Here is a 13,545-nt window from a genome sequence, read left to right as displayed (position 1 = left end):
TATTGTCATCATAAAAATATTAATATTTTCAGTTCAGTTCAGTCACTCAGTTTTGTCTGACTCTTTGTGACCATGTTGACTGCAGAACACCAGGCCTCCCTGTCCATCACCAACTCCTGGAGTTTACTCAAACTTGTGTCCATTGAGTCAGTGATGCAATCCAACCATCTCATCCTCTGTCATCCCCTTCTCCTCCCGCCTTCAATTTTTCCCGACATCAGGATCTTTTCTTTTTTTTCTTTTTTCTTTTTTTTTTAAATTTTATTTTATTTTTAAACTTTACATAATTGTATTAGTTTTGCAAAATATCAAAATGAATCTGCCACAGGTATACATGTGTTCCCCATCCTGAACCCTCCTCCCTCCTCCCTCCCCATACCATCCCTCTGGGTCGTCCCAGTGCACCAGCCCCAAGCATCCAGTATCGTGTATCTAACCTGGACTGGCAACTCGTTTCTTACATGATATTTTACATGTTTCAATGTCATTCTCCCAAATCTTCCCACCCTCTCCCTCTCCCACAGAGTCCATAAGACTGATCTATACATCAGTGTCTCTTTTGCTGTCTCGTACACCGGGTTATTGTTACCATCAGGATCTTTTCAAATGAGTTAGTTCTTCACATCAAGTGGCCAAAGTATTGGAGTTTCAGCTTCAACCTCAATCCTTCCAGTGAAAAGTTAACTGATTTTCTTTAGGATGGACTGGTTGGATCTCCTTGCAGTCCAAGGGACTCTCAAGAGTCTGTTTCTATTTATTATAATTTCTCTTTAATTTCTTCAGTAATGTTTTGTAGTTTTAAGAGCATAGTTTTGTACTTCTTTTGCTTAGTTTATTCATATTTACTTTTAATGTTTTAATTTCAGTTGTACATGAAATCATTTTAATTTCAATTTTGAATTGTTCATTGCTACTGTATAGAAATACATTTTATTTCTCAATATTTAATTTGTATTCATCAACCTTGTTAAACTTGACTATTAGCTCTATGGTTTTTCTGTAGATGCTTTAAAATCTTCTATGTATAAAATCATGATATCTGAAAATAGTTTTATTGCTTTGTTTTCCAATCTACATGCCTTTTCTTTTTCTTACCTAATTCCTTTGCGTAGAACATCCAATGAAATGTTGAGTAGAAGTGGTGAGAGTGGAAACTCTTGTCTTTCTTTCCAGAATTAGGGAGGAGGCATTCAGTCTTTCATCACTGAGTATAATTTTATCAGTGTTTTTTTTTTTCTTTTTTTAAAACTTATTTTTTAATTGAAGCATAATTGCTTTACAGAATTCTGTTGTTTTCTGTCAAACCTTAGCATGAATCAGCTATAGGTATACATATATCCCCTCCTTTATGGACCTCCTTCCCATCTCCCTCCCCATCCTGCCCCTCTAGTTTGTGGCTACCTATTTTACATATGGTAATGTAAGTTTCATGTTACTCTTGCCATACATCTCATGCTCTCCTCCCCTGTCCCCATGTCCCTAAGTCTGTTTTCTATGTCTGTTTCTCCACTGCAGCCCTGTAAATAAGTTCTTTAGAGCCATTCTCCTAGATTCTCTCTCTCTCTCTCTCTCTCTATATATATATATATATATATATATGTATATATATACACATATATATATATACATATTAGAATATGATATTTTTCTTTCTCTTTCTGACTCACTTCACTCTGTATAATAGGTTATAGGTTCATCCACTTCATCAGAACTGACTCAAATATTTTCCATTATATGGCTGAGTAATATTCCACTGTGTATATGTACCACAAGTTATTGATCCATTCATCTGTTGAAGGGCATCTATGTTTCCTATATGTTCTAGCTATTGTAAATAGTGCTGCAGTGAGGAAATGGGGTACATGTGTCTTTTTCAATTTTGTTTTTTTCAGGGTATATGCCTAGGAGTGGGAATGCTAGGTCATATGGTGGTTTTATTCCCAGTTTTTTAAGGAATCTCCATACTATCGTCCATAGTGGCTGTATCAATTTACATTCCACCAACAGTGCAAGAACGTTCCCTTTTCTTCACACTTTTTCCAGCATTTATTGTTTGTAGTTTTTTGATGATGGCTATTCTGACCGGTTTGAGATGATATCTCATGGTAGTCTTGATTTGTGTTTCTCTAATAATGAGTGATGATTAGCGTCTCTTCATGTGTTTGTTAGCCATCTGTATGTTTTCTTTGTAGAAATGCCTGTTTAGGTCTTTTCCCAATTTTTGACTGGGTTATTTGATTTTCTGGCATTGAGTTTTATGAGCTGGTTTTATATTTTGAAAATTAATCCTTTGTCAGTTGTTTCATTTGCTATTATTTTCTCCCATTCTGAGGGTTGTCTTTTCACCTTGCTTATAGTTTCCATTGCTGTGCAAAAAGGATTTAAGTTTAATCACCTCCCACTTGTTTACTTTTATTTCCATTACTCTAGGACGTGAGTCATAGAGGATCTTGCTTTGATTTATGTCATTGAGTGTTATGCCTATGTTTTCCTCTAAGAGTTTTATAGTTTCTGGTCTTTCGGTTATGTCTTTATTTTTTTTTAATTAATTATTTTTTTTAGTTTACAATATTGTATTGGTTTTGCCATACATCAACATGCATCTACCACAGGTGTACACATGTTCACCATCCTGAACACCTCTCCCACCTCCCTTCCCATACCATCCCTCTGGGTCATCCCAGTGCACCAGCCCCAAGCTTCCTGTATCCTGCATCGAACCTGGACTGGTGATTCGTTTCTTATATGTTATTATGCATGTTTTAATGCCATTCTCCCAAATCATTCCCCCCTCCCTCTCCCACAGAGTCCAAAAAACTGTTCTATACATCTGTGTCTCTTGTGCTGTCTCACATACAGGGTTGTCGTTACCATCTTTCTAAATTCCATATATATGTGTTAGTATACTGTATTGGTATTTTTCTTTCTGGCTTACTTCACTCTGTATAATAGGCTTCAGTTTTATCCATCTCATTAGAACTGATTCACATGTATTCTTTTTAATGGCTGAATAATACTCCATTGTGTATATGTACTACAGGTTTCTTATCCATTCATCTGATGATGGACATCTAGGTTGCTTCTATGTCCTGGCTATTATAAACAGTGCTGCGATGAACATTCGGGTACACGTGTCTCTTTCAGTTCTGGTTTCCTCAGTGTGTATGCCCAGCATTGGTATTCCTGGGTCATATGGCAGTTCTATTTCCAGTTTTTTAAGGAATCTCCACACTGTTCTCCATAGTGGCTGTACTAGTTTGCATTCCCACCAACAGTGTAAGAGGGTTCCCTTTTCTCCACATCCTCTCCAGCCTTTATTGCTTGTAGACTTTTGGATCACAGCCATTCTGACTGGCATGAAATGGTACCTCACTGTGGTTTTGATTTGCATTTCTCTGATAATGAGTGATGTTGAGCATCTTTTCATGTGTTTGTTAGCCTTCTGTATGTCTTCTTTAGAGAAATGTCTATTTAGTCCTTTGGCTCTTTTTTTTTTTTTTGCCCTAAATTCAGGAACAAGACAAGGGTGCCCACTGTCACCAATACTATTCAACATAATTTTGGAAATTTTGGCCACAGCAATCAGAGCAGAAAAAGAAATAAAAGCAATCCAAATTGGAAAAGAAGAGGTAAAAGTCTCACTGTTTGCAGATGACATGATCGTCTACATAGCAAACCTGAAAGACTCCACCAGAAAATTACTAGAGCTAATCAATGAATAGGGTAAAGTTTTAGGATAAATTGACACACAGAAATCCCTTGCATTCCTATACACTAATAATGAGAAAATAGAAAGAGAAATTAAGGAAACAATTCCATTCACGATTGCAATGAAAAGAATAAAATACTTAGGAATATATCTACCTAAACAAACTAAAGACCTATGTATAGAAAACTCTAAAACACTGATGAAAGAAATCAAAGAGGACACTAATAGATGGAGAAATATACCATGTTCATGGATCGGAAGAATCAATATAGTGACAATGAGTATACTACCCAAAGCAATCTATAGATTCAATGCAATCCCTATAAAGCTACCAACAGTATTTTTCACAGAGATAGAACAAATAATTTCACAGTTTATAGGGAAATACAAAAAACCTCGAATAGCCAAAGCAATATTGATAAAGAAGAATGGAACTGGAGGAATCAACCTGCCTAACTTCAGGCTCTACTACAAAGCCACAGTCATCAAGACAGTATGGCACTGGCACAAAGACAGAAATATAGATCGGTTATGTCTTTAATGCATTTTGAGTTTATCTTTGTGTATGGTGTTAGGTGCCATAACTTTATGGCAAATAGATGGGTAAACAGTGGGAACAGTGGCTGAATTTATTTTTCTAGACTCCAAAAGTCACTACAGATGATGATTTCAGCCATGAAATTAAAATATGCTTGCTCCTTGGAAGGAAAGTTATGACCAACCTAGACAGCATATTAAAAAGTAGAGACATTACTTTGCCAACAAAGGTCCGTCTAGTAAAGGCTATGTTTTTTCCAGTATTCATGAATAGATGTGAGAGTTGGACTATGAAGAAAGCTGAGCACCTAAGAATCGATGATTTTGAACTGTGTTGTTGGAGAAGACTCTTGAGAGTCCCCTGGACTGCAAGGAGATTCAACCAGTCCACCCTAAGGGAAATCAGTCCTGGGCGTTTATTGGAAGGACTGATGTTGAAGCTGAAACTCCAATACTTTGGCCACCTGATGCGAAAAGCTGACTCATTTGAAAAGACCCTGGTGCTGGGAATAATTGAGGGCAGCAGGAGAAGGGGACAAAAGAAGATGAAATGGTTGGATAGCATCACTGACACAATGGGCATGGGTTGGTTGGACTCCGGGAGTTGGTGATGGACAGGGAGCCCTGGCATGGTGCATTTCATGGGGTCGCTAAGAGTCTGACAGAACTGAGAGACTGAACTGAACTGAATGGTGTTAGGAAATGTTCTAATTTCCTTCTTTTACATGTAGCTGTCCAGTTTTCCCAACACCATTTATTGAAGAGGCTGTCTTTTCCCCATTGTATATTTTTGCCTCCTTTGTCAAAAATAAGTTACCCAAATGTGCATGAGTTTATTTCTGGGTTTTCTATCTTGTTCCATTGGTCTATATTTCTGTTTTTGTGCCAGTACCATACTGTCTTGATGGCTGTAGCTTTGTAGCATAATCTGAAGTCGGGAAGGTTGATTCCTCCAGCTCCAATCGTCTTTCTCAAGACTGATTCTTGTATTCGATGTCTTTTGTGTTTCCATATAAATTGTGAAATTTTTTGTTCTATTTCTGTGAAAAATGTTATTGGTAATTTAATAGGGATCACATTGAATCTGTAGATTGCATTTGATATTGTAGTCATTTTCACAATATTGATTCTTTCTACTGAGGAACATGGACTATCTCTCTTCTGTTTATGTCATATTTGATTTTTCATTACTGTCTTATAATTTTCTGAGTACAGTTCTTTTTATCTCCTTAGGTAAGTTTATTCCTAGATATTTAATTATTTTTGTTGCAATGGTGAATTTGATTGATTCCTTAATTTCACTTTCTGAGTTTTCATTGTTACTATATAGAAATGCAAGTGATTTCTGTGTCTTGATTTGTATCCTGTAACTTTTCTAAATTCCCTGATTAGCTCTAATAATTTTGTGATAATATTTGTGGGTTTTCTATCAACAGTATCATGGCATCTGCAAACAATGAGAGCTTAACTTCTTTTCCAATCTGGATTCCTTTATTTCTTTTTCTTCTCTGATTGATGTAGCTAGGATTTCCAGACTGCATTGAATAATAGTGGTGAAAGTGGACACCCTAGTCTTGTTCCTGATCTTAGGGGGAATGCTTTCAGTTTTTCACCATTTAGAATAATGTTTGCTTTAGGTTTACCATATATGGCCTGTACTATGTTGAAGTAGGTTTCTTCTATGCCCATTTTTTGAAGAGTTTTAATCATAAATGGGTGCTGAATTTTGTCAAAGTCTTTTTCTACATCTATTAAGATTATCATATGTTTTTCTTATCTTTCAATTTGTTAATATGGTGTATCATATTGTTTGGTTTGCATTTATTGAAGAATCCTTGAATTCCTGGAATAAACTCAACGTCATTATGTTGTATGAGTTTTTTGATGTGTTGCTGAATTCCGTTTTCTAAAATTGTGTTGAGGATCTTTTTTCATCTATGTTCATCAGTGATATTGGCCTGTAGTTTTCTTTTTTGTGTTGTCTTTTGTTTTGGTATCAGGGTGATGGTGGCCTAATAAAATGAGTTTTGAAGTGTTCCTTCTTCTTCCATTTTTTGGAAAGAGTTTTAGAAGGATAGGCATTAGCTCTTCTCTGAATGTTTGATATAGTTCTCCTCTGAAGCCATCTGGTCCTTGGCTTTTGTTTTTGGCGAGATTTTTTTTTAATCACAGCTTCAATTTCATTTCTTGTAACTGGGTTATTCATAATTTCTAGCTCTTCCTGGTTCAGTCTTGGAAGATTGAACTTTTCTAAGAAGCTGTGCATTTCTTCCAGGTTATCCATTGTACTGCCATATAGTTGTTCATAATAGTCTCTTATAATCCTTTGTATTTCTGCATTATCTGTTGCAACCTCTGCTTTTTCATTTCCAGTTTTGTTGATTTGTTTCTTTTGTCTTTTTTTCTTGATGCGTCTGGCTAAAGATTTGTCAATTTTTGTTTATCTTCTCAAAGAACCAGCTGTCAGTTTTAGTAATCTTTAATATTGCTTCTTTCATTTCTTTTTCATTTATTTCTGCTCGGATTTTATGATTTCTTTCCTTCTATTAATTTTTTTTTGTTCTTCTTTTTCCAGTTGTTTTAGGTGTAAAATGATCTTATGTATTCAATGTTTTTCTTGTTTCTTGAGGTAGGATTGTATTGCTATAAACTTCCCTCTTAAAATTGCTTTTGCTGCATCCAATAGGTTTTGATTTGTCATGTTTTCATTGTCATTTGTTTCTAGAAATTTTTTGATTTCCCATTTGATTTCTTCAGTAACCTACTGGTTATTTAGAAATGTGTTGTTTAATCTCCATGTGTTTGTGTTTCTTATATTTTCTCTTATAATTGATATCTAGTCTCATTGCATTGTTGTTGGAGAAGATGTTTGATATGATTTCAATTTTCTTAAGGGCTTCCCTGGTGGCTCAGAGGTTAAAGCGTCTGCCTCCAATGTGGGAGACCTGGGTTCGATCTCTGGGTGGGGAAGATCCCCTGGAGAAGGAAATGGTAACCCACTCCAGTATTCTTGCCTGGAGAATCCCATGGACGGAGAAGCCTGGTAGGCTACAGTCCACAGGGTCACAAAGAGTCGGACACGACTGAGCGACTTCACTTTCACTTTCACTTTCAATTTTCTTAAATATACTGAGGTTTGATTTGTGACTCAAGATGTTGTGTATCCTGAAGAATGTTCTTGCCTGGAGAATCCCATGGACGGAGAAGCCTGGTAGGCTACAGTCCACAGGGTCACAAAGAGTCGGACACGACTGAGCGACTTCACTTTCACTTTCACTTTCAATTTTCTTAAATATACTGAGGTTTGATTTGTGACTCAAGATGTTGTGTATCCTGAAGAATGTTCCATGTGCACTTGAGATGAAAGTGTATTCTTCCACATTTGGATGGGATGTCCTGAAGATATCAATGAGATCCTTCTCATCTAATAAATCATTTAAGACTTGTTTCATTATTAATTTTCTGTTTTGATGAGCTGTCTGTTGGTGTAAGTGGGGTGTTAAATCTCCTACTATTATTGTGTGACTGTCAATTTCTTCTTTTACGTCTGTTAGTGTTTGTCTTATGTATTGAGGTGCTCTTACATTGGGTGCATAGATATTCATACTTGTTATGTCTTCTTCTTGGATTGCTCCCTTAATCATTATGTAGTGTCTTTACTTATCTGTTGTAATCTTTATTTTAAGGTCTATTTTGTCTGATATGAGGATTGCTACTCCAGCTTTCTTTTGCTTCCCATTTGCATGGAATGTATTTTTCCATCCTCTAACTTTCAGTCTATATGCGTTTTTAGGTATGAAGTGGGTTTTTTGTAGACAGCATATATATGGGTCTTCTTTTTGTATCCATTCAGCCCCTGTGTGTCTTTTGCTTGGAGCATTTAATCCATTTACATTTAATGTAATTATATATATATATATATATATATATATATATATATATGTTCCTATTGCCTTTTTCTCAATTGTTTGGGGTTAATTTTGTAGATCTTTTTTCTTCTCTTATATTTCTTGACTATATAAGTTGCTTTAACATTTGTTATACAGCTGATTTGGTAGTACTCAATTCTCTTAACTTTTCCTTGTCTGAAAAGCTTTTGATTTCTCCAATCAATTTGGAATGAAATCCTTGCTGAGTAGACTCATCTTGGTTGTAGGTTTTTCCCTTTCAGTACTTTAAATATACCCTGCCATTCCCTTCTGGCCTGCAGAGTTTCTGCTGAAGTATTAGCTGTTAAGAATATAGGGTTTCCCTTAAATGTTACTTGTTGCTTCTCCCTTGCTGATTTTAATAGTATTTCTTTGTGTTTAGTCTTTGTTAGTTTGATTATTATGTGTCTTGGCATGTTTCTCCTTTGGTTTATCCTGTATGAGACTCTTTGTGCCTCTTGGACTTGATTGACTATGTCATTTTCCATGTTGGGGAAATTTTCTACTATAATCTCTTCAAAATTTTTTTATACCCTTTCTTTTTCTATTCTTCTTCTGGGACCCCCATAATTAAAATTTTGGTTTGTTTGATATTGTCCCTGAGGTCTCTGGGGCTTCTCTTGTGTCTCAGCTGGTAAAGAAACCGCCTGCAATGTGGAAGACCTGGGTTCGATCTCTGTGTTAGGAAGATCCCCTGGAGAAGGGAAAGGCTACCCACTCCAGTATTCTGGCCTGGAGAATTCCGTGGACTCTATAGTTCATGGGGTTGCAAAGAGTCAAACATGACTGAGAAACTTTCACTTTCTGAGGTCTCTGAGACTATCATCAGTTCTTTTCATTCTTTTTACTATATTTTGTTCTCCAGAAATTATTTCTACCATTTTATCTTCCAGCTCACTGATTTGTTCTTCTGCTTCAGATATTCAGGTATTGATTCCTTTGAGAGTATTTTTAATTTCAGTAGTTGTGTTGTTTGTCACTGTATGTTTATTCTTTAAATTGTCTATATCCTTGTTAATTATTCTTGCATTTTCTCCATTCTGTTTTCAAGGTTTTTGATCATTTTTACTATCATTATTCTGAATACTTTTTCAGGTAATTTGCCTATTTCCTCTTCATTTATTTGGACTTCTGTGTTTTTGGTTTGTTCCTTTATTTGTGTTGTATTTCTTTGCCTTTTCATTTTTTTTAAACTTATTTTATTTGAGGTCTCCTTTTCCCAGGCTTCAAGGTTGAATTCTTTCTTCCTTTTGGTTTCTACCCTCCTAAGTTTGGTCCAATGGTTTGTGCAAACTTCCTATTGGGTGAGATTTGTGCTGAGTTATTTTGTTGTTGTTGTTTGTTTTTCCTCTGATGGGCAAAGCTGAGTGAAGTGTTAATACTATCTGCAGATGATTAGATTTATGTTTTTATTTGTTGTTTAGATGAGGTGTCTGGCACAGGTTGCTACTGGTCGTTGGGCAATGCTCGGTCTTGTATTCAAGTGATTTCCTTTGTGTGAGTTCTCACTATTTGATACTCCCTAGGGTTATTTCTCTGGTAGTCTAGTGTCTTGGAGTCAGTGCTCTCATTCCAAAGGCTCAGGGCTTGATCTCTTGTCAGGAACAAAGATTCCACAAGTGGTTTATTATTACATTAAGTGAAATTAAAAATAATAATAATAATTCAAAAATGAGAAACCAAAGATGAACCCCAGACAAATGGCCGTTACAAAATAAGGCAAATAATAATTAAATATGAATAAACACACACACACACACACACACACACACATATATATATATATATATATACCCATGAGCAAACTCAAAACAGTCCAACAAAAATAAGGTACAGTAGATTGACCCAGTGAACAAAGGAAATACAAAATTATATTTACAAATTAAGAGCAAAACTAACTAAAGGACAAACTGGAAAACAAAGCTAAAGCAAGGTGCAAAGTGGGGAATAAAGCAATGAAAAGAAAACTAACAAATATATTTAGAGGAAAGGAAAGAAAGAAAAGAAAGAAAGAATGGATATGCGAAGTTAAATATAGGTGGATGGAGATTTATATACATTAAAGATTAGCTGCAAGGGAAAAAGAACAGTAAGAAAGGCAAACAAAGGAATACATATAGAAAAATATAATAGGTTTTAAAAAATTATAATTATAAAAAAGAGAAAAGGAATAAAAGGAAGAAGAAAGGAAAAAGGGGAAAAAAAGGAAAATTCCACATAACTGCAAAAGCCCAATGTGGAGGCAGAGGTTTATAACACCAATAAGTGTAACTGAATATACGCATATACATATACACCCATAAGCAAAATCAAAACCGTCCAACAAAAATAAAGTACAATAGATTGACCTGGTGAACAAAGGGAACCAAAAATTACATCTACCAGAACAAAATTAACTAAAGCACAAACTGGAAAACAAAACTAAAGCAAGGTGCCAACTGAGGAATAAAGCAGTTAAAATACAACTAAAAAAAAAAAATGTTAAGAGGAAAGGAAGGAAAGAAAAGAATGAAAGAAGAGATATGCAAAGTTAAATAGAGGTAGTTAAAGGAGATTTATATACATTAAAGATGAACTGCAAGGGGAAAAGAAGAGTAGGAAAAGCAAACAAATGAATAAGTGTAGAAAAATAGTAAAAGGTTTAAAAAGTTAAAATTTAAAAAAGAGAAAAAAAAAGGAAAACGCCACAGAACTGCAAAAGCCAAACGTAGAGGCACATGTTTATAACAGTAAAAATTGTGACTGAGGGGAAAAAAAAAAAAACCTCATAAGCTTAATTAGATTTCATAGCACCAATAAAATTGACAACTACAACAGAGGTTTAAAAAACAAAAGAATCCAAAAGAAGAAGAAAAAAATTCCAAAAGAATTTATAGAACAAGTCAAAACATAAGAATAATAAATGTTTTTCTTGAGTCACTGCTGTCAGAGTCCTTTCCCTCACTGGGAGTCACAGTCCACCTCACCTCTCTAGGATGCCCTCCAACACTGTGCTGATCTCTGGACCTGCTCTGGGGGCAGCTCAGATTCTAATCCGATCCTACTCCTGTGTGTTCTTGCCTCCAGTGTCCATAGCTATCAGAACTAGTGCGTTTTCTTTTGTAGGAGCTCTCAATGACCTTTTATATATTCCATAGTCACAGAGTCTGCCTAGTTGATCCTGTGGATTTAATCTGCAACTTGTACAGCTGGTGGGAAGGTTTTGGATCTTCTTCCTTAGCCACACTGCCCCTGGCTTTCAACTGTGGTTTTATTTCCCCCTCTGCATGTGGGTTGTCCACTTGGATTTGCTCCTGAGTCTGCACTGGTAGACTCGGGTTTACCCCTGTAAGGGCCAAGTGTGGAGGTGGTGTAGCTGCTTGGGTTGCAGGGTTTCTGGCAGCACCAGGTACTCAGGGTAGTTGGTGGCTAGGGCAGCAAAAAATATAGTGCTCTAGAAGGGTATGACAAACAGTATTGCCCATAGGCTCCAGTATTCTTGCCTGGAGAGTCCCCCCTCCCTGACAGAGAAGCCTGACAGTCCACAGCTTACAGGATTGCAAAGAGTCAGACACGACTGAAGCGACCCTGTGTGCATAGACACAAGACTTTTTTTTTTTTTTTTGCCTGTGTCAGCTCTGCCCCAATGAGAGTTGAGTGTGAAAGTGGCACAGCTGCTTGGCTTGTGGGGGCCCTGGTGGCGCCAAGTGTGCAGGGATGTGGACTGCCTCAGCTACAGGAATTATGGCCCTATCAGAGTATTTTTTTTGATCCTCTTGTAGCTGGCAATCAGACGGCCTCTTTGGTCAGTCTTTCTCCGTAGCTCCACCTGTTCAGGCACTTAGAGGCCTTCCTTGCTTGGTGTCCTCCTCTGTTGTTTGGTGCATCAGGCACATAGAGGGCCCCCCCCACCCCCGGCTGGCGTCCTACTCTGTAGATAGGCATGTGAGGCACTTAAAGGGGCACACTCGGTGGGGTCCTACTCTAGTTCAGTGCATCAGGCATCTGATGGCCAGCCTCTCTACTGTTCAGCTGCCAATGCTGGCATATGGGGAAAGAGAGGCTATGGTGATGGCTCCACCTCCTACGTGTGACTCAGCAGTATCACCTTGTTTTCATGGCAGCCCAGCCTTCTTCCTCAGGCATTTCACACCACAGTCTCCTCCCTCACATCCCTTTGATCCATCTCTCGGCAGTCAACAGCAGCCCTTGCCCTCGGATTGCTCCACAATCCCAAAAATCCAGCTCCCAACTGCTGCACCTTCCAGGGTCCCTGTGTCCCTGTCCAGCGTATGTATGGCTGTGGCAAGGACTGTCTGATTCTCATTCCATTTAGGTTGCCACAGATCACCTGTTTCACTTTCAGCCTTAAATGTTTCTCCTCTGACTCAGACAATGACCTGATGTGGGGATCAGACTGCTGCTTCAGTTCCCCTACCAGCTGAGGGACTGTCCAGTCCTCCTAACACTCCTGTTTTTCCCCCTAGTTCCTTCCTCCTACTGATTATTGTGTGTTTCTATATATTCTTTTCCCTTGGTCAGGTACCCCTATCCATTCTCAACTGGTGTTCTGCATGCACTTCTGTCTGTCAGAGGGTTTTTCATAGATGCTTTTTATCTAGTTAAGGAAATTTCTTTGTAGGTCTTATTCATTGTACATGCACATTTATCATGAATATGTGTTAGATATTGTCATATTATTTTTCTGCTTCAATTGAGTTTATCATGTGTTTATGTACTTTATTCTACTAACAAATGTTTTACATTGATTGTTTTCATTTTTTAAAAAAATCTTATCAAAAATAATAATAATTATAATTGTTTTATTGTGATAAGAACATTTAATGTGAAATCTATCCTCTTAACAAAAATTTAAGTGCACAAAACAATATCTTTAATTGTAGGAACACTGTTTATAGCATATCTTTGAAATTTATTCATCTTGCATAATTGAAATTTGTGTCTATTGAACAACAGCTTCCCACTCGTCTGTCTCTAGCCCCTAACAAACCACAATTCTTCTCCCCGTTTCTATTGGCTTAACTATTTTAGATACCTCATATTGTGAAATCATAAAATAATTTTCTTTCTGTGATTGACTTATTTCACTTAGCATGATGTCCTCTAGTTTCATCCAGGTTGTTGCATATGGCAGAATTTTCTTATTTATGACTAAATAGTTTATTATGTATACATACCACATTTTCTTTATTGATGAGGATTTGTGTTGTTTCAATATCTCGGTTGTTGTAAATAACGATGCAATGAATTTGGGACTTCAGATATATCTTCAAGTTACAGATTTCAATTCTTTTGGGTATATACCAAGAATCCATCACTTGGCAATTATTAAAAAAAAATTTTTAAGACCTTCCATACTATTTCCATAGT

The 13,545-nt window shown here is 36.7% G+C and overlaps 1 protein-coding gene across 1 annotated transcript in view; it reads left to right on the top strand.

Annotated features, from left to right (window-relative positions):
* Positions 1-13,545, top strand: part of LOC133243087 (dachshund homolog 2-like) — a 298,941-nt gene that overhangs the window by 205,021 nt on the left and 80,375 nt on the right. Inside the window, exons 6-7 of the mRNA XM_061409548.1 lie at positions 4,978-5,058; positions 12,297-12,311. Coding sequence (XP_061265532.1) covers positions 4,978-5,058; positions 12,297-12,311 — 96 coding nt within the window. The remainder of the gene's footprint in view (positions 1-4,977; positions 5,059-12,296; positions 12,312-13,545) is intronic.

This window comes from Bos javanicus, chromosome X, assembly GCF_032452875.1.
Source record: "Bos javanicus breed banteng chromosome X, ARS-OSU_banteng_1.0, whole genome shotgun sequence".
Classification (NCBI taxonomy): Eukaryota; Metazoa; Chordata; class Mammalia; order Artiodactyla; family Bovidae; genus Bos; species Bos javanicus.
Note: the sequence above shows the minus strand (reverse complement) of the source record. Positions and strands in the feature narration are given on the sequence as shown.